This window comes from Ochotona princeps, chromosome 22 (genome assembly GCF_030435755.1).
Source record: "Ochotona princeps isolate mOchPri1 chromosome 22, mOchPri1.hap1, whole genome shotgun sequence".
NCBI lineage: Eukaryota > Metazoa > Chordata > Mammalia > Lagomorpha > Ochotonidae > Ochotona > Ochotona princeps.
Window position 1 is genome coordinate 34,735,500 of NC_080853.1, and position 21,061 is coordinate 34,756,560.

At 48.7% G+C, this 21,061-nt stretch overlaps 1 protein-coding gene across 5 annotated transcripts; it reads right to left on the minus strand.

Annotated features, from left to right (window-relative positions):
• CRLS1 (cardiolipin synthase 1) lies at positions 1–19,026 on the minus strand. Of its 5 annotated transcripts, none has more exons than XM_058679626.1 (7): positions 18,697–19,026; positions 15,250–15,387; positions 9,840–9,969; positions 6,501–6,586; positions 5,377–5,445; positions 4,171–4,262; positions 1–305 (listed from the first exon to the last, which is right to left on the minus strand). In XM_058679626.1, exons 1-7 carry the CDS (start codon positions 18,955–18,957, stop codon positions 218–220), a joined length of 864 nt encoding a protein of 287 aa, XP_058535609.1. In that variant the 5' UTR covers positions 18,958–19,026; the 3' UTR covers positions 1–217. The 5 variants fall into 5 exon arrangements, with proteins under 5 accessions (XP_058535609.1, XP_058535610.1, XP_058535612.1 ...); XM_058679627.1 differs by lacking the exon at positions 18,697–19,026 and adding an exon at positions 18,050–18,206; XM_058679629.1 differs by lacking the exon at positions 18,697–19,026 and adding an exon at positions 18,061–18,202.
• Positions 19,027–21,061: the final 2,035 nt, after the last annotated feature.

The window sequence follows — 21,061 nt, forward strand, 5'->3', positions numbered from 1 at the left end:
TTAAAAATTCTAAGTTACAATTTTATTTGTATTTTAAAATACATTGGAGATTCTGCATTTGCCCATGATCAAGCTTACTTTCAATGCACTTTACTTGGATTTGGTGACATGGTTTGCCCCACAAGTCCTGCTGGAGCTGAACCCCAAGCCCCCGTGGGTCCCCGGGCCCGCGGCCGAGGCTCTCTAGCGCTCCCTGGTGAACAGTGATGGATGCTGCTCATCTCCCCTTTATGACCTGAACAGTCTTCCGGCCGTAGTGATAGTAGCTGTACGCGGACGCGGCAGTGGTGAAAGCTGTAAGACACCTGGGGGGAGGGGGGGGGAGAACAAAACTCAGCCGTCAAGTCGGAAAAAAACCAGCAGTACCATGAAGGAGACATGCAAAAGATCTATTTAAAATAAAAAAGACTTTGTTATAATTTAATGATAAGACTCTTGGGGCTGGTGCAGTAGTACAGCACCCTATCCCCAGCCTGCAGCCCCGTATCCCATATTGGTGCCTGTTGCACTTCCCTTCCAGCTCCCTGCTTGCGGCCTGGGAAAGCCGTAGAGGATGGCTCAGGTCTTTGGACCCAGCACCCGCATGGGAGATCGGGAAGGAGCTCCTGGCTTCAGGCTGGCTCAGCTCTGGGCGTAGGGGCCATCTGAGGAGTGAATGAACGGATGGAAGATCTCTCTCGGTCTCTCCTTCTCACTGTAACTGTGCTTCCAAATAAAACTAACTTAAAAAAAAAAAAAAGAAAGAAATCTAAATAATGTTTAGCTCTAAAAATTAAGAACGACACTAGCAGCTGCCGTTTTAAAAAAATATATTTATTTTTGTTGCAAAGTCAGATATACAGAGAGGAGGAGAGGCAGAGGAAGATCTCCCGTCTGATGATCCACTCCCCAAGTAGCTGCAGTGGCCAGAACCACGTCTATCCGAAGCCAGGACCCAGGAGCTTCTTTTGGGTCTCTCATGTGGGTGCAGGGTGGCCAAGGCTTTGGGCCATCCTCAGCTGCCTTCCCAGGCCATCCAGCAGAGAGCTGGAGGGGAAGAGAGGCTACTGGGATTAGAACCGGTACCCATATGTGATCCCAACATGTGCAAGGTGAGGACTTTAGCCACTAGGCTATCGCGATGGGCCCTAGCAGCTGCCATTTTTAAAGACACATACATTGTTTGGAAGGCAGATTTTAAAGAGGAGAGATAAAAAGGAGGGGCAGAGAAAGGTGACCCCAAATGGCCACAACAGCCAGACATGAGCAGACCTGATGCCAGGAGCCGCTTTCCTGGGTCTTCTACGTGGTGCAGGGGCTCAAGGAGATGGGCATCCTCCTCTGCTTTCCCAGGTCATAAGCAGGCAGACGGATCAGAAGTGGAGCAGCCGGGACATGAACTGGTGCTCAGAGGGAAGCTGGCACTGCAGGAGGCACTTAGTCTGTTATGTCACTGTGCCAGCCACAGCAGCTGCCACTTATACCTGACATTAGTCTAGGTATATTACATCCTAGGTTTATTCTCACTTCATCCTACTGATGAGGGAATGGCCACGCTCTGCACCTGCTCAGGGCCAGCACTATCAGGACTATGTTAACAACTGGCTTGCCCTAAAGTGCAGACACAGCCTGCAGTACCAGACTGTACTTCCCGCAGCCTTTGAGAATGCCAAGGCCATCCGAGTCATTTCCGGTTTCTTTATTGTTTTTTTTTTTTTCTTAAGTGGACCACTAGCCTGACCTGACCTTGGCATGACAAAGTGGTGCCTGGGCTGCTGGATGGTTGGGCCAGCAGAAGACTTTTGCTGGACCCATGGCTTCTGCCTCCATTAGGTGATGTAGAATCATTAAGACACATTCTTGCTTGATTCCAAATGCATCCATATCCGTCTGATGCTCAAAACTTAACACAAAAACGAGTGAAACACTGAATGACTGCTATTGTTGAGAACTAAGCAGGATACTTTAGAAAAACTATAAACACAGTTGATTTTTAAAAAAATTACTGTCAAAACAGGCAAGATGATTGTAAAAGAACTGGAGAAAAATGGCACAAAGTCAGGTGGGGCCCATACTCAGACTACGGGCATGCTTGAAGTTCTTACATCACCTAGCAGAAAATGGGGTCAGTTCTGTGGTGTAGTGGGTAAAGCCGCTGCCTACGGCACCGGTATTCCATAGGGGCGCCAGTTTGAGTCTATTTCCAATCCAGCTCCCTGCTAATGTGGTGGGAAAGCAGAAAATGGCTCAAATGCTTTTAAATGACTCAAAAGCAGGTCCCGGGTCCTGGTTTCTGGCCATTTGGGGAGTAAACCAGCAGACAGAAGACCTGTCCCTCTTAACTCTGCCTTTCAAATAAATAAAAATAAATCTTAGGGAAAGAAAGAAAGAGAAAAAGAAGGAAGGAAGGAAGGAAGGAAGGAAGGAAGGAAGGAAGGAAGGAAAAGAAAGAAAGAAAGAAAGAAAGAAAGAAAGAAAGAAAGAAAGAAAGAAAGAAAGAAAGAAAGAAAGAAAGAAAGAAAGAAAGAAAGAAAGAAAGAAAGAAAATGCGGTAGGACGTTAATGCAGGAAGTTAAGCCACCCGGCATGCCGGCATCCCATTATCTGAGTGCCTGGGTTCAAATCCCAGCTCTGCTCGAGGCCAGCTCCCTGCTAATGTGTGCTGTGGGAGGCAGCAGTGACACTGAGTACTTGGTTTCCTGACATCTGGTGGGAGATGTGGATGAGCCCTGGGCTCCTGGCTTCACCCTCACCCAGCCCGCGTTGTGGTCATCACCTGGGAAGTGAACCCAAAGTGAACCCAGCACTGGAAGATCTCTCTCTCTCTCTCTCTTTTAGCCACATAAATAAGCACTGTTAAAAAGGGGACATGAACCAAGAGCAGAGAGGATCTATAGTGGATGTGGCGTATTCTAGAAAGAAAAAACTCCCTCTGATGACTAGCAATCAAAAAGCGTTCTACATCAGAAGATGTCGGATGAAGCAGGGTGAGTGTGCACGTATAAAGGCACATCAACACTCCGAGTTTGAATCGGGCACATTTTCACGCCTACAGATAAGCAATTAGCAAAATAAGATTCAAATTCCCCTGCAGGTCTCCGTTCCAGCAAGCTGGGCTCACTTCCGTCCATGCCGCCCTGTCTGCCAGTGCTCAGGGTCACCTGCCATCTGAGGCCTCCCTTGCTTCCTCAAAAAGTCCACCAATATCTCTAGGCTCAAACGTCCCTGCCTTCTCTCTTTTTCTTTTTTTAATTAAGGATTTAGTTATTTTTATTGGAAAGACATATCAGATTTACAGAGGAGAAGGGACAGATAGAAAGAGCTGGTTTACTCCCTAAGTAGCCGCTACAGTCAGAGCTGAGCCAATCCGAAGCCAGGAGCTTCTTCCTGGTCTCCCACACGGGTGCAGGGTCCCAAGGTTTGGGTCATCGTCTCCTGCTTTCCCAGGCCACAAGCAGGGAGCTGGATGGGAAGCGGAGTAGCCAGGACAAAACTGGCGCCCATATGGGATACTGACACTTGCAAGGCAAGTATTCAGCCAACTGAGCCATTGTACCAGGCCCAGCTTTCCTTCTTTCTAGCTTGAATTTTCTTTTCCTCCCCTGAAACCTCAACATATTACCTGTGTCGTTCATCCCTTTAAGTTCATGCAAAATGACTTCGAAATCCCACACCTGATAGTAAGGAAGCTTCTGCACTGTCCACCACACAGTGCAGCCACTTTATCAAGTTGGCACTCAACACGCACTTTAAGAACATGTCTAGGGCCTGGCATGGCAGCCTGGTGGTTAAAGTCGTCGCCTTGCACACACTGGGATACCATATGTGTGCAAGTTCCAATCCCAGCAGCCCCGCTTCCCACCCAGCTCCCTGCTTGTGGCCTGCGAAGGCAGTCGAGGACGGCCCAAAGCCTTGGGACCCTGCACCCACGTGGGAGACCCGGAAGAGGTTCCTGGTTCCCGGCATCGGATCGGCACGCACCGGCCCGTTACGGCTCACTTGGGGAGTGAAACATCAGATGGAAGATCTTCCTCTCTGTCTCTCCTCCTCTGTATATCTGACTTTCCAAAAAATAAAAAATAAAAACAAATAAATAAATAAAATTTTAAAAAACAGCATGCCCATGTTAGTTAGGACTGCTCCAACAAGCCCTTCCGTGCACATCCTTGGAGCAAGTCTAAGGTGGCTTACCAAAGCATCTGGAGGTAAATGCTGTCAGCGTAATTGAAAACTGGAGCTGCCAAAGACGCCGCCACCAAGATCAACTGGACCGCTGTGTTCACCTAGGGCAACAAGTCACAGATGAGAGGTCCCGACCTGTGACACCTGGCAACACGTCAGACAACAGAACCGAGCCTGCAACTCAGACCTGCAGGGCCCCATCCAACACTCCTCCCCTTCCCCACGTGCCCCGCTGGCCTCCGGGGTTACAGCGCTGCCAAGCATTCACCTCCAGAACAGCCTCTCCAGAAGGAGGGAACTCCACTGCCAAAGGCGGCACCATGGCAGAAGACCAAACGGGCTGAGCAGGAGAGCCCTGTCCACCTGTGGGACAAGCACTGGGACAGTCTGGGACGGGCAGGGCGGGGGCAGTGCCCAGGGAAGCGCTTCGTGGGCCAAAGAACACACATCTGACTTCGCTTTCGAAAATTAACTAGCACTTTGTCTGGAATCTTGACTTCCTATGACAACAGAGGTTTGCTTGAGGCATTTGTCCCTGGCACCTCTTCAATCCACTTTCTGTGGCATGTTAAATTCAAACCCCTCTGGTTATGGAGGTCCCAGGCCAGCCGTGGGGGTCTGTCTCAAGATGACCAGGTTCCCTTCCCTGTCACAGCTGTCACAGAACAGGACAAACACCTATCAGAGCTAGCAGGAAAATGCACATGGGATCATCCTTTCTTGCATGCAAATTATGTTACTGCTACTACTGCCCTGCAGAAGCTCAGGAAAAAGAAAGGAGAGCTGACAGGAGCAGTTGTGTATCGGTGGGCAGAAATTCCATTGCTTTGCATTTCGAAGGCCGACCTGCAGGTAAAGGACCTTATTATCCTCTACCTCCACCCTTGGGAGAGAGGAGGCCAGACCACGAGGGGCTCTTAATCCCTCTCCCTCACACACAAAAAGCAACTCTATCCCAGCTCGCTTCACCTCCCCCAGCCCTATTCCTCCAGAGGCTTAAACCATCAAACCACTAAATCTGACACAGTGCTATACTACAGATCCGATAAGCTGGGAGGACAAAAGCGATGGATTGAGTGCTCTGCCTGACCCATTTGCTAATCCCTCTCAGCCAACCCATCTGCCTCCTGTTCAGCTGCTCCTGGCTGAGGTTTACGTTCATCCTAACAAAAACTCACACAGGGATAATTTAAAATGATGTTTTACGTCTCTTACCTTGCTGATGAATGTTGGCTTTAACCTAGCAGTGGCATAGCAAGGATTGAAATACTTAGATAGCGTTCGCTGTCACAGAACACACAAAAGCACAGTATTCAATTTGTTGTTCAAACCCAAAACATACATTTTATTATCCCACATAGGTAACGATCAATGAGTCCTTACTGTAGGTCTAGCCCTAAGCCAGCTAAACTATGAATATGCATATTTTTAATTCCGCTCTTTGAGCACGGCCCTACCTACATCCTTTATAACTCATATGTAGGCTATCGGAAATCAATTTTGTGAGTTAAAAAAAATGAATGAAATATTGGTCTATTTCCACAAGACTGGTAACCAAAGTTATTATGCTATGTGCTCAAATATTTATAGAAGCAATGGAAAAGTAAACAAGGATGCCACTCCAGGCACACATAACTGTGATTATAAAGAAACACTTGTAGACAAACCATAATAGAGATTAACTTAGCACAGCCTGAGCAGATGGTAAACACTCCCAACCCAGCCTCCCAAAGTCTGAAGATGGCAATGGGGCCAGCTGGTCTGGAGACCGCACCATCAGCTGCAAACAGACTAAGTAACTCAAACAGCAAGACAGCTACTTCTTACAGTCCTGGATTGTAAAATTTTCAAGCTGTCATGAAGTATTCCCATAGGCTGAAACAGCTTAAAACCCTTCAAAAACTTGCCCCAGGCCTGACGCGATAGCCTAGTGGTTAAGGTCCTTGCCTTGAATGCCCTGGGATCGTATACGGGCGCCGGTTCTAATCCCGGCAGCTCCACTTCCCATCCAGCTCCCTGCTTGTGGCCTGAGAGAACAGTCAAGGATGGCCCAAAGCCTTGGGACCCTGCACCCATGTGGGAGACCCGGAAAGAAGTTCCTGGCTCCTGGCTTGGGATTGGCACAGCACCGGCCATTATGGGGCCACTTGGAGAGTGAATCATCGGACGGAAGATCTTCCTCTCTGTCTCTCCTCCTTTCTACATATCTGCCTTTCCAATAAAATAAATAGACCTTAAAAAAAAAAAAAGACAAAAAAAAAAAAACTTTCCCCTATCCAAAGCCTTAATATGAAGAATTTAATTAGCATAAGTAACTTTTTTTTTCAAAACAAACTCACCGGTGTTGGAAGAGTTCGATATCTGACATAAAAAACAGCAGCGATCAACATGACATCTCTTGAAATTATCATGTAAGTCAGTGGAACTGAAAATCAAATATAAAATAACTTTAATGAGGATTCTGGAAACGACTAACAGACATTATGAATACAATAAAGCCTCACTTTGTCTTTTTAGCACAAACTGGTCCTCCCCACAAGGAACATTTTATAACATTTTATAACCCTATACAAGTGTATAGGGTTCCTCACCCAGTCTCCAGTCTCGGAGTTTTCTAATCTTCCTTAACCTGCCCTGAAGACAGTTTCAGACCCGGGCTGGGAAGGCTGTCTGCCTTTCAGATGGCTGATTCCCCGGCTTACACTTGTAAGCAGTAACAATCAATGTGGCTCCCCCACAGGAGCTGTGATCCCTGACCGGGCCGCAGAACTACACGGAGAGATGGCCCGGCTGAGAACATCTGAGCAGTCTCCGCCCCTCTCGCGCATCATGGCTGGCTTGTGCCATTTTCTCTTACAAGTATAATCTGATACAGGTACAACCTGCAGGGACCCAAATGTGATTCTTCTCCAGGAAACTGCTATTCTTCCTCCTCATCAGTCATTCAATGAGTTCAGTTTGTCAGCAGTTTCATGACGGGTTGAGTATCCCTGACCCAAAATGCCCAGGATCAGAAGTGTTTCAGTGCCGATTCGAATGACAGCACTGTTCCGAGAGAATGCTTACACACTCGGGCCACGGCATTCGCAGCAAATCCGTTAGTCAAGCAAGAAGACAGCAAACCGTGATGTTCAGTATTTCTGCATCTCTAAGCCCAACTTTCTTCATATCTACCATGAGCTGACAAAAATTAACAATGACTCTTCAAACACAGCAAACCCATGCAAATTAAAGTCTAACAACAAGTAAACATGGAGGGGGGGGAGATAAGATTTCAAAAGTTTTGCTTTTGAAATCCAGGTTTTTCCTAACATGCATCTCCATGAATTTTCAGGAGACCCTTTGTACTGGCCCCCTGCAGAGTACATATTCATCAGAAGCACACATGAAATTGTTAACATTTCTGACAACATACTCGGGCGGAAAGGCTGAAATCAGAGCACGTTCTCTAAACACAAGAATCAAGTTTGAAATCAATATCAAAAAGGATCCCTATAAAATCCCTGCCAATTAACAACTGTTAGAAAATAGTAACCCAACAGATCAAAGAATCATAACAAACAGAAAAATATTTATATGAAAAGGTCTTTAAGAAGCTCCTGGAAAGCTTAACCTCCTGTTTAAGATGCCCACGCCTTGTGTCAGTGCCTGGGCAGGATGCCCTCCTCTGGCACCCAACTCGGGCCCTTCTCCTGGGGGCCCTGGGGAGCAGCGGCCGAGTCCCTGGCACTCACACGGAGCCCTGGGTTGAGTTCCTGGCTTCCCAGCTGGGAAGTGAACCAGCAGATGGGCGCTCCCTTGTATGTCTCTTAAGCAAATTTTAAGTTTCATGATAATTTATATTATAAGTATTAATGGATTTCACCACTTTTTCCTGCACCAAAATGAATTCATCTTTCAATTCCACCTTCTACAAACTCTGAGGTGCCCTCATACTAGACGACAAAAACACTACTGTCAACATTCGAGACACAACAAAAGTAGATGCTTTGAGGGAAATATGGAGCCTTATTCATAAACTTTAGAAAAGGAAATGCAGATCACACTCATTTTCCTCTAGCCTTTGACCCTTAGCACCCTAATCAAATATGTAAAAAGTTTCAAAAACAAAATTTATACAATAAAAAAAAAGGAAAAGCAATTTTCATAAAAAAAAAAAAACCAACAGATTTTTTTTTCTTTAGAATTACTATTCTGGACAAAGCCAATTCTAAAACATACACACCAATGGAAAAAGCTAAAAATACCCAAAGTGGAAGAACTAGTTCTACTGGACATGAAGACCTTTAGCAAAGCAGTGCTAAGACAGACAAATGAATATGAAAAAAACTGACACCCCAGAAATGAACCAACACACATAGAACACTGGAATGAGTTTGGAAAACACATTCTTCTGAATAATAATAAAAAAAAATACTAGAATAAAGAGATATCCATTTCAGCATCAGGAAATGAGTTGTTTAAAAAAAAAATCAATGAGGACAAAGTCTTCATTCAGCCTTCCAATACAAAGCACTGTCACGACATGAAAAGTAAAAGGTATTAAAATGGCCTAATTCTGACTTCTGAACAGCAAGGCAGAATCGGCAAGTACATGGAGTAAGATTGCATATACTTTCAAATATCAAAATTCTTAGTGATAAAGAACTCCAACTGAAAAATCACGCCCAGTTCAAGCGCTTGGAGAGCAGCCACGTTAATCGTTCAAAGTTCAAGGTAACATTAGTCACAGTACCTAAAGCCTGGACATGACTGCTCTATTCCAACAGGCAAACGACCAGGCTGGTCTTTGTGAAACAACACAACAGGCACAACATAACCACTTGAGTGTTGAATAGTGTCAACAGAATGTACAGTGGGTCTTATAAATTCTATTCTTTAGAATGGAAGTATCCCCCCTGCTTCTCAACCCCGAGCCACATACATACACATCTCAACACTAACTTTCAAAGAAGCAGATAAGTACAAACAATTGTCAAGTTCTTTTTTTTATCTAGTATTGAACTTTGGAAGGAGGAACCACAGCTCGAGGAGAGCACGCCAGCCTGACGCCTCACGCAGGACCAGAGGACTGTCGAGTCTCTGTGCTCTCGGGGCCTACCTCAAACTTGGAAAAAGAAAATTGAACCTGGATTGAGAACAACCAAATGAGAAATGCAGCTCAAATCCAAAACAGCCAACCAGGAAAGCACATGCAAATTACAAAAAGGTCATAGGGCTTGGTTAGAGAGAGTATTCGGCTAATATACAAACTTATATAGGATAGGAACTGCATCAACAGCATCCCATTAAGGTTTTCAGAATTCTTACTGTGGTTAAACTATTAAAGACAATGATAGACTTAGGAAAACTTGAAATTATTTTCAAAGACCAGGCACTAAAAATACGTGACATAGCATTAAAAAGGGGTTCTAAAGTAAATGGACTGGCACTATGAAATATCTATTCAATGCTAATCCTGAAAGATAACTGCTACTTTAATTTTGATTCTATTGACTCTAATATAATCAGGACATAAATCCTAAAATCATCACAAGGCTTGGTAAACAAAACAGTTCAACAGTTCAACATCAGAGTAACAGTTTAAAGTTGAATATATTTTTGTCTCCCAAGAGAAATCCTAGGCTAATGCCATTCTTCCCTGGGCTAGTTCGAAGTGCGCATGGCGGCGTTCTTACCTGGGATAAGATCTGCATAGGTCAAGCTAATACATAAGACGCTGATCAGTACTTTATCAGCGAGCGGATCAAGAACACTTCCCAAAGCTGATTTTTGATTGGCCCAGTTTCGAGCAATAAATCCGTCCAACTGAAAATAAAAGTGTTTTTTATAAATGTCATAATAGGAACAGAGTGGATATCTTGACGCTTAAGAGATACCATACTTTCATAGAACACGAATAACATCTCTTCTGTAGCTTAGACCCAAACAATCTCATTCTTTCACTGCTGCACATTTCGTTTTTATATCAGTAACCAGTTCTTAAAACATTTTCACATTTCTCTAGTATTTTTCTCCTCAAGGTCTTTTTGTTGGTTAGTTTTCAATATTCTCACCATGTCCCTTTGAGAATGCAGGAGCCCAAGAACACTCCCGGAAAGCGCAGCTGGCAGGGCGTGGAGCCGGCCCCAAGACCTGGGCTAGCACACTCGGCCAACGTGGTCGCCTTCACCCGCCAGCAATACTCTTTCGCGGTGCGATTGCTAACCCTTCGCAACCAGACCACTTTCCCATACCAGGGTCCAATTCTGTATGGATTCACAAGCTTTTTAAAATTTCTTTTGTGTTAATACCTACTGCTAACTTCATATTCTGACCTATCCATATCAATCTTTACACCCACTCTAGGTAAAATTCTGACATATAAATTACTTGTTTCACTCGCTTACTGTCATTAGAAACGAATGACGGAAGGCGAGGTCCACCTGGTAGACGGTGGGTCCAACGGGGCCTACACAATTAGTTGCCAACATTCAGTCTTCTCCCAAACACCCAGATCTCCAGCTGAACTTGAGAAACAGAAAGATGTGGACTGAAACCAGGAACCTTCTTGTGCGACAACCAACAGGATGGACACTGCTGGCTGGCCCCAAGTCCCTACCTGGCATTATTCATTTTATTTAACCCGAAGCTTCAGCAAGTTTTTAATTTCTATTTCTAAGGGGAAAGAGAGGGTAAATTCAGATGAAATTAAACACGGCACAACTCAATAAAGCATGAAGCTTTCCACATCTCAAGTGTTTGAGAGATTGGGGCAGGAGCACGGGAGCCTAAGAGCGTGGTCTTGCAGCGAAGGGAGCATTGGTGCCCACACTGCTCAGCCACCCACAGGCTGTGTGACTTCCAGTAGGGCAGACGCCTTAGTTAAACCCGGTTCACCTGTACACAGAGCACTGAGCAAACCCCCAGAGAAAGCAGTCACTACTATTGCTCTTACACTGACTCGACCAGCCTCCTTCAGCAGGCCTGAGGTCACGCTGTCCACAGGAGCCAGGGCCTCGGGCCACACAGGTTTTGCTGGAGCTTTGGATCTCAGGCAACTTCCCCTCCCACTCTCAGTTATTTATTTACTTATTCTTTAAAATGTATTTACTTTTTTTTTATTGGGGATGCAGATTTCTAGAGAGAAGCTTAGATGGAGAGAAAGATCTTCTATCCGTTGAATCACTCCTCAAATGGCCCCAATGGCTGGAACTAAGTCAATCCCAAGCCAGGAGCCAGGAGTTTCTTCTGGGTCTCCCATGCAGGTACAGGGTCCCAAGGCTTTGGGCTGTCCTTGACTGCTTTCCCAGGCCACAAGGAGGGAGCTGGATGGGAAGTGGAGCAACTGGGACACGAGCTGGCACCCTGTGTCGCCCACACAGGGCAAGGATTTAGCCACTAGACTATCACACCAGGTTCCCTCCTCCTCCTCTATTCTCTCACTTGCTTCATCCTTCTGTCCTAACCAGACCTCTAACCCAAGTTCGATCCCAAGACTCTCACAATCACCCCTTTGCAAACACTCCTGATTCTCCCGCAACCTGCTTAAACAAAACTGCCTGTATACTCCAGGCCTGTGCCCAACAGCTGAATATTGCTCAAGAAAAATATTAACGGGCTGGTTGGTCTCACTTTGAATCTGTGACCACAGGGGATGGCACAGTGGCATGGCAAGCTAATCCCCTCCACTGTGGCACCAGCATCCCATATGGGCACCGGTTCAAGTCCTAGAAGCTCTGCTTCCTGTCAAGCTCTTGCTTGTGGCCTGGGAGAGCCAGGGAGGACGGTTCAAAGCTTTGAGACGCTGCACCCACGGGGAGACCTGGAAGAAGCTCCTGGCTCCTGGTTTCGGATCAGCTCAGGTCTGGCTGTGGCCATTTGGGAAGTGAATCAGTGGATGGAAGACCTTCTCTTTACTTTCCTTCTCTCTCTGTAAAATGTGCCTTTCAAAGACAGATGAATAAATCTTATTTTCAAAAAATAGTCTAGCTAATGTCTTTGCCACTGCAGCTCTCACCACAGACCCACCTCTCCTCCCTAGGGTGGCACTCTAACACACTGGCAGGTCCTTATTTTCCTGCAGGACAGGAGCACATTCTCACTTTGCCACCACCAAATGGCACCTCTGCCGGTTTACTCTGCCTTCCCTCCGACATCCCCGCCTGCCTCTCTATCCTGCATTGTCAGCTTCTCCCTGTCCACCTCATCCCTGGTTAATCAAGTGATTAACAGGAGCTCCCCCCGATAGATACAAGGATATTTGCCAGAGTCCAAGGCGAAATGGAATTAAAGAATCAAATGGCCAGGTGTCCAGCTTAACAGTCCACAAGCCGGTGGAGATACCCACTGAGTTCAACAGCAGCCCCGGCTCCCTGATTCCAGCTTCCTGCAGTGTAGACCCTGGGAAGTTCCCTGATTCCAGCTTCCTGCAGAGTAGACCCTGGGAAGCTCCCTGATTCCCGCTTCCTGCAGTGTAGACCCTGGGAAGGAGCAGGTGAATGCCCCAGTAACTGAGTTCCCACCACCGATGTGGGAAACAGGCATGCAGAACCTGGCTGTGCTCCCAGCTGCTATGGGAATTCGGGCCATAACAAGCGAATGAGAGCACAGCCTGTCAAAACAAAACAAACAAAAACAAGTGCGGGTATCTGGCACATCAGTTAACGTAGACAACACTCCGAGTGCTCTCATGCCACCCTCCAACACCCCGGAAGTAGCCGGCCAAGGGTTAGGTCTCCGCCACCTGGACTCAGATCTTGGCTCCTGCCTTCAGTCTCAGCTGGGGTGGGCATCTGGGCAGTGAACCAAGAGAGGTCATTTCTCTCTCATTCTCTACTTTTAAAATAAACAATTTTTCTAAAGAAAAATGAAGACAAGCTCATTTTATTGAAAAAAAAATTCTGAAACCCATGCATAAGCTTTTCATAATACTTATTCATCATGTACCCCTTAATGCCTCCATACACACATTTAAAAACGTTTTGTACCAAAATAAATATATCTTCTAATTCCATTTTCCATGAACTGTGTGAAACAGTCCCGCATCTTGAAAACCACCTTCACGTGGTCCCATTTCTCTAGAAAGCCAGGCTACCTCCAAGCAAAGCTCTTGCAGCCAGCACCCTGCTCACCAGCTCACGGGTCCACCTCTCCAACCGCTACCCCCAGGGATGCTCGGAGCTCACTGAGCAGAGGCCTTGGGATGACCGACGTGCACAGAACTGAGGAACTCCTCCCTCCTCACCTCACTGCCAATCTCCTTCTTTCCTTCCCAACTACTCCCTCCCCGTAGCCTTTGCGCGAGCGCTCCAGGACTCAGTTCTCGACCCGTGTCTCTCTCCTCCTACCTCAGCCTAGATCACTTCACCCCCGACTCAGCCACGTGTCTCTGACCACTCTGAAGCCCGCAGCTCTGCCATGACGACTTCCTCTAGTGTCACACAACTGTGCTGAACTCTGCCACTACAGCCCTGCGTGGACAGACACCAGAATTTGTGGTGCTCACCCCTAAACTCTATCCTATCCCAAGTGGTGCTCATCATAGAAAATACAGCTCCATTTTCCTGGATTTTGAAGAGAAGAAAAAAGTGAGAGATAGCAGACCAGATTCATCCCGCAGAGTCAGCCCACCAGCTTCTAGCTTCCAGGCATCCCCGCATCGCTCACTTCTCTCCTACTCCAAGCTTCCGCCCACTCCTCCACATCTCTGTTCCTTCCAGCACACACTCTCCATAGCAGCAGTGGCTAGCCCTCCTCATTACCCTGCTTGAACTACCGTAATAAACAGGCCATCCGCCCAGGGACCGAGCTGTGGCATCAAAACCTCCTTGGAGTCAATGCCCAATTCTGCATCAGGTAACTCACGCTTCCACACTAATCATCTTACATAGTTAGCAAACTGTTCTCGAGGCCTCTGTCCTATTCAGTGAATACTGCAGCTTCAGGCGGCAGCTAGGAGGAGAAAAACCAGCATACAGAGAAAAAGAAATGACTCCACTAACGCAAAGTCATTTTGCTATGTTAAAAAAAAAAAAATCTCATGATCAACATAATAGTCTTTTGAGGGACTTGGATAGAAAAGCAGGGAGTACAGAAAAGGAGAAAGACTGCTAGGATGGAGACAGGGTGGCCCACAGGAGCTAAGCTCGGGGGGAAGAGCTTCCGCAAGTACCACCAGACAATTGCTCTCCCAGGCTGTCCCTCCAAAAGCTTCCTTGATTAACTCCGTATTGCTCACCAAGGTTACTGCTACTGGACAGGTGTAGGATGGCTTCTATGAACCAAAAAGGAACAGCTGAAATCACCGAGAAAGGTACCGTGCAGAGCTCACTTAAAACACATTTCTCTCTATTCGAAGTGAACTTTGAGCAAAACTTGTCAAACATTCATCGATCAGAGGAGGCACCTGATTGTCACTGCCCATCTGGGGACTCTTCTGTCTTACCCTGCTTCCCTGTTTTAACAGCATGTATGGTTTTACATACCGTTTAAAATCCTTTATGAAACAAGGGGGTGGGGCATAAATAATGCCAACATGTCAGCTGGCCAGCCCCCAAAGGTTCATGCAAGTGCCTTCTGCTTCCCAGTTCTTCCCCTCCCACACAAACGGCATGCAGGAGCTCTTCTTTCCTTTGGCTGCCTTCTGTTGGGGGAGTGCAAGGTGGAAGGATGCTACATGCCCAGCCCGGAGAGCCTTTACAAGCAGCTAAGTGGACAGAGACCAGCCCCTCAGGGCACCTGAGGCTTCCTGCTGCCCTAACCTGGGCACCCCAGGCCACACCCCAGCTCCATCAGTTCCTCTGGGCCACTGCCATCCCCTCTACCAGGAAAACTGAGGCCAGCTGCCGGTCAGAGTATCTCCACTGAGTAAGCATAAGAAGCAATCCCTCCTCTGGCCCCCTACAACCTTTACATCCTCTCTTAGATCCTACCGAGAACAGTTCCACGCTGACGACACATCCTCCGTAAATCAGTACACAGCCTTCACCTTGACAGTATCCTGCCAAGGCAAAGCTGACTACGGCTGGCTGGGCTCTCTCACTAAGGCGGTAGTAGGGACCCTGGGAGCCAGGAAAAGAGCAGACCCAGAGCGCACTTACAACTTACCAAATCCGTCAGCCCAGCCAAAGCAAAAACGCCTAGTGCGATATTAAAGTCTTCTTCAATGATCAAATAGCCCAAAATAGGAGCCAAGCCAATTCTCGTCATTGACAACATATTTGGGATTGTCCAGGGGTTTTCATACTGAAAGACAAAGAACGAAAAATAAATGAAACACCATAAAATCACTGTTTAACTGGAGTTGTTAGAAAATTACATTTTGTCAACCTAATAGGCTAGAAATCACATCAACTTGTTTAATACTTTGAGTTTTGAAATCTGTTCTGCTCCTATGATAGATATCAAACATGCTGCTTTTAGAAGCAGAACTTCCAGAAGGCCACCCGTGAGCAGGCGGTCTAGAAGCCACGTTGGCAACCCCAGGGCCGGCCTGACACACTGAGTCTGTCATCCACTGTCCCTGTCCGTCACCAGAATGTCAAATGCTGTTCATGTCATTGAGACATGGGGGGACACTCCTGCTTTAATTCTGCACTAGAAGACTTGCGGAAAGAAAATGGAGACAGAAGTAGAGACTGAGAGCTTTGGAAAGAACGAGAACCCTGGTCAACCTGTTCTGAGCACAGCGCAGGTCTCATGGCTCCAGGGAGACCCTGGGCCCTCCAGCTCAGGCGCCTGGAAGCCGCACTGGGGCCAGGCAGCTGAGGCTGGCAGAAACACAATGGCTCTCAGACAGCTGCCCAGAGGGACAGTCACCCCACCTTCTGTGCCAATGGGACCCAGACTGACACAGGGTATCCCACCTTCCAAAGACCCAGCAGAAGATACCTTGTGTGACAATGTGGGACTGGGGTCAGAAGCAACTTCAAGAAAACACCCTTCACTGAAGCCAGGGGATGTTTTCCTCTAAGACTGCCCGATCCCCTCATGGGACCTGGCGTTTGCAAGAACCTTCTTTCTTAATCACCTCTTTCTTAATCAGCAATCTATATGCCTGAACCTTCACTCTGGTTTTAGGAAGGGGGAGGGCAGAACCCATTTCTAAAGACACCTTTGGGCCCGGCGGCGTGGCCTAGCGGCTAAAGTCCTCGCCTTGAAAGCCCCGGGATCCCATATGGGCGCCGGTTCTAATCCCGGCAGCTCCACTTCCCATCCAGCTCCCTGCTTGTGGCCTGGGAAAGCAGTCAAGGACGGCCCAATGCATTGGGACCCTGCACCCGCGTGGGAGACCCGGAAGAGGTTCCAGGTTCCCGGCTTCGGATCGGCGCGCATCGGCCCGTTGCGGCTCACTTGGGGAGTGAATCATCGGACGGAAGATCTTCCTCTCTGTCTCTCCTCTGTATATATCTGGCTGTAATAAAATGAATAAATCTTTAAAAAAAAAAAATAAAAAAAAAAAAAAAATAAAGACACCTTTTAATATCCCACAATCTAGGGCCCGGCGGCGTGGCCTAGCGGCTAAAGTCCTCGCCTTGAACACCCCGGGATCCCATATGGGCGCCGGTTCTAATCCCGGCAGCTCCACTTCCCATCCAGCTCCCGCCTGTGGCCTGGGAAAGCAGTCGAGGATGGCCAAATTCTTGGGACCCTGCACCCGTGTGGGAGACCCGGAAGAGGTTCCAGGTTCCTGGCTTCGGATGGCGCGCATCGGTCCGTTGCGGCTCACCTGGGGAGTGAATCATCGGACGGAAGATCTTCCTTCCTGTCTCTCCTCCTCTGTGTATATCTGGCTGTAATAAAATGAATAAATCTTCAAAAAAAAAAAAAATCCCACAATCTGGGGCTGGTGCTGCGGCACAGTAAGTAAAGCTGCCACTTGCAGCACAACCATCCCACACAGGCCTCAGAGCCCCAGCTTCCTCCACTTCCAATCCAGCTCCCTGCTAATGTGCCTGGGGGAGCAGATGGCCCACGTGATCGGACCCCTGCAGGACAAGGAAGACTCAAAGACTAAGAGAAAGCTCTGGCTTCGAACCAGCCCAGCTCAGGCCACTGCAGCTACGTGGGGAGTGCAAACCAGCAGATGAAATGTCTCTCCCTCTCTAACTTTGTCTTGTAAATAAATAAATAAAGCTTTAAAACAGCACTCCTTAAAAAAATGCCATGAGGGCTTGGCGGCGTGGCCTAGTGGCTAAGGTCCTCGCCTTGATCCCATATGGCCGCTGGTTCTAATCCCGGCAGCTCCACTTCCTCTGTCTCTCCTCCTCTCGGTGTATCTGACTTTGTAATAAAAATAAAATAAAATAAATCTTTAAAAAAAAATGCCATGAATTACCCTGTAAGGAAAGGCATCCTCTAACGACAGTAAACTTGTATTTATAAACAAAACTAACATGAGCACAACTCAGGTCTTGTTGGCGTCAGGTGGTCGAATATCGTCCACTACAACCCACAGCAGTACAACCCCTCACACAAGGAAGACATTCTTGGAATGCATCCCAATTTCAGCTTCAAAGATTGCAGCGCTTCAGAGCTCAGAGAAGAGGAAATGTCTGGTGTCCAGACTGCCGCACAGAACGTCAGAAAGCGAACCGCTGCATGGCCCAGCAAGTCACAGACACTGTGGGGAGGGAAGGGAGGCAGGGAGCAGCAACTGGGAAGGAAGGGCCCCGGGAAGGAGCAGCAATAGCCAGGGACAACGTTAGAGACAAAGTTGCAACAACCTCTAGGCTCCATGTGGTCCCAGCATAGGACTGAAGGCTACTGCCACAGGAAAGGAGGTTCTTATCACCACCTCAAGTTGTTTCAGCTCAAGTTAGGTACCTCATTCACTTCTAGTTAGGACACTTATACAAGTTTCTACATTAGTTAGGAGAGCTAATCTCAGATTACTCAACCAGATAACCTGTGGCATACTCGACCAGCCCCTGCGCGCTTCCGGGAAGGCCTCCTAAGCCAGGATGTGGCCACTTCAGCGCCTCCAGCACTCACATGCTGCAGCGGAGACCCCAGCCAGGAGGTGGCCCACCTCAACCCATGCTGGCCAACTCATGAAAGCAGTGTCCGGGCTCAGTGCAGACCTAACAATTGAAGATGTAATAATTGCATGAGCCCTGCTCACCCACACTCATGCGCTGTGTCAACAGGTGAGCGGCCAAGTATTTCCCTCCGTCAGCTCCTGACCTTTTGTCCTACAGAGGTAAGACAGCTTTTCATCCCGGCCTAGCCTCCCTAAGTCCCCCTCTGTCCTCTAATCCGTAAGGGTGCCGAAGGTCAAAGGAAAACAAACCAAAAGTGCACAATCCGGGCACTTTTCTGAAAATCGCTCCAATAACTGGGGATTCGCTCCCGAAACATTCAATCAGGCTTTTAACAGACCGAGCGGAGGGTTATTTATCACTACTTTGTTTTCACCAATGCAACGTGCAAAAAGGCCGATAACGGGAGCGGAGTGAGTTTTAACGGGCGCGCCCAGGAGTCCGCCCCTCCACCCAAGACGACCTGCCGGCAAGCCGCTTCCGAAGCCCCGAGGCAGGCGGACCCAGCACGTACCGGGCTGGCGGCGCTCGCCGGACGCCAGCGGCTGCTTGCGGCCTCGGCCGCCTTGCCGGTCCCCGAGCAGTGGCTCCAGCGCGGGCCGAGCGCGCCCGGCCGCGGCCACCAGCGCTCCGCCAGGCAGCCCAGGCAGCAGGCCGAGGGCGGCGGCGGGGCCCCGCGGACGCGCCCCTGGCTCGGCCGGAGCCCCGGCGCCCAGGCGGCCCGGCCGCGCAGAGCGGCCCACGAGCCGCGCGCCACCACGCGCGAGGCCAGCATGGCCCGGGCCGGCGGAGCTCAGCGGTGCGGGGCGCCGGCCAGCCGCTCGTCCACGCAGTCCGCGCGGCCGCCGAGGGAGCACGCCTTCGCGACGATTTTGCGACACCGTCGCAGCCGGGCTGCTCAGCGCCCCTGGCGGCCGGGGACAGCAGGAGATTGGTGCGGTCCAGGCGGCCGGGGATGGAGGGGAGCGACCCGCCCGACGCTGCCCTGCCCTGCCCTGCCCTGCCCGGCGGTCCCCGACGCTGCCCACCGCTGACCGTCCTTGCCCTGCCCGACGCTGCCCGGCGCTCCCCGACCCGTCCTTCCAGCCGCTGGCCGGCATTAGCATCGCCGTCGGAGGCCCATGCTGCACTCTGTACGTTTTAGTCAAGCTGGTTAGTTGAGCGCTTCCCGTATTTTTGAGCATTGCAAGAAGATGCGCGTGCTAGTCTATTTGGGAAGCACAGTTATAAACACCCAGCTCTTCCATCGCTTTGTTCACTCTCCAAGAGCCTGGAACACCGTCCCGGTTTGCCTTGTGGGTGCAGGGCTTCAAGCACCTGGGCTATCCTCTGCTGCTTTCCCAGATGCGTTAGCAGGGAGCTGCATGGCAAGTGGAGCAGCCAGGACTTGAATGTAGCATTCATTAACATGCTGGCATCATGCATAGCGGCTAGACGCACTATGCCACAAAACCCTCCCCAAAGCTGATCTTAAAACTTAGTTCAGGGAAAGGGAAAGATTGGTTGAAACTGGATAGAACTACAGACTCAATACATACTGAATGAAGGGGATTTATTTTTATTGGAAAGTCAGATTTACAGAGACTGAAAGATCTTCAATTCGCTGGTTCATCCCCAAGGGGCCACAACAGCCAGAGCTGAGTCGATCAATCCAAAGCCGCTTCCCAGTCTCCCACACAGCTGTAGGGTCCCAAAGCTTTGGGCTGTCCTCAACTGCTTTCGCACAAGCAGGGAGCTGGAAGGGAAGTAGAGCATTCGGGGCACAAACTGGCACCCATGTGGGATCCCAGCCTGTGCAAGATGAGGATTTAACCACTAGGCTATTGTGTTGGGCCTGGAAAAAAAACTTTTACATCAGCAGTGAACAGGACCTTTCGACTAAAGCTGGTGGTACAGACCCAGGCCCCAGGGGACCCTGGGAGAAGCAAGGGCCGAGTCTGCCAGAGCCAGAGCTCCTATTGCTACAGCCCAGTGGGGAGATCCCCTATTTGGCCACAAGTAAAACAGAGGTCGGGGTTTGTGGTTGGAGAACGGGTCATGATTTCCAGACACCAGAGAGCTGAATTACAGGGCAGAGATAGGCAACTTGAGTTGTCTAGCCCTCTAATTAGTGGATGCCAAATAAACAAATACAGGGGCCAGCCTGTGGCACAGATTAAACCTCACCTATAATCAACCCCATTTCAGTCCTGGTTGCCCTTCTTCGAATCCAGCTCCCTGCAAATGTGCCCACGAAGGCAGTAGGTGTGCTTGGGCCCCTGCCACCCGGAGACCCTTCTCTGCTCTGCTCTGCTCACGTGAGTGCTGCGGGGTGCTGTGAGTGCTGTGGTGTGGCTGTTCTGGTGCAGTGTTCTGGTGGTGGGTGTGCAATATGGCTGTTTTGGCCTGGGTGTTCTGGCACAGCTGTGCCAGTGTGGGTTTGGTTGGTGAATATTCTGGTGTGGGTGTTTGTGGGTAGAAAGAAGCGGGGGTTCCTGGTGAGAGCAGCTATCAGTCAGGCCTGGAGACAAGAGCACCCCTGCTTCCCCAGCCTCCTTCCGGTTCTGTGAGCTCACCAACACTGACTCACAAAAGCCCTCCCGTTTCATCAGCCAGTTTCCGTTATTTGTAACCAAGAGCCTGCAAACAAAGTTGTAGGCCAAATCAGGCCCTCGACTTACTAGATGGTTTGCTAAAAAAAAAACAAAAAAAAAAATTAGTAATATTTTTTATTCTTGACATGTGAAAATATTATAAAATACAAAGTTCGATATTCAAAAATAAACTTTTATTAGAACACAGCCATTCTGTTTCTGTACTGTCTGAATGCTTACCCAGGAGACACGGACACGCACACCCTGAAGTCCTAAAAATACAGCTGCACGTCGTGCGGATCATTT

What these genes read in the sequence shown, in the direction of transcription:
- CRLS1 (XM_058679626.1), bottom strand. Translation starts at nt 18,957, where the DNA reads ATGCTGGCCTCGCGCGTGGTGGCGCGCGGCTCGTGGGCCGCTCTGCGC. An exon ending in CTATGCAGATCTTATCCCAG is followed by an intron (nt 6,587 to 9,839) that starts GTAAGAACGCCG and finishes TTTGATTTTCAG; the next exon opens with TTCCACTGACTTACATGATA. An exon ending in AGCCAACATTCATCAGCAAG is followed by an intron (nt 4,263 to 5,376) that starts GTAAGAGACGTA and finishes TTGTTGCCCTAG; the next exon opens with GTGAACACAGCGGTCCAGTT.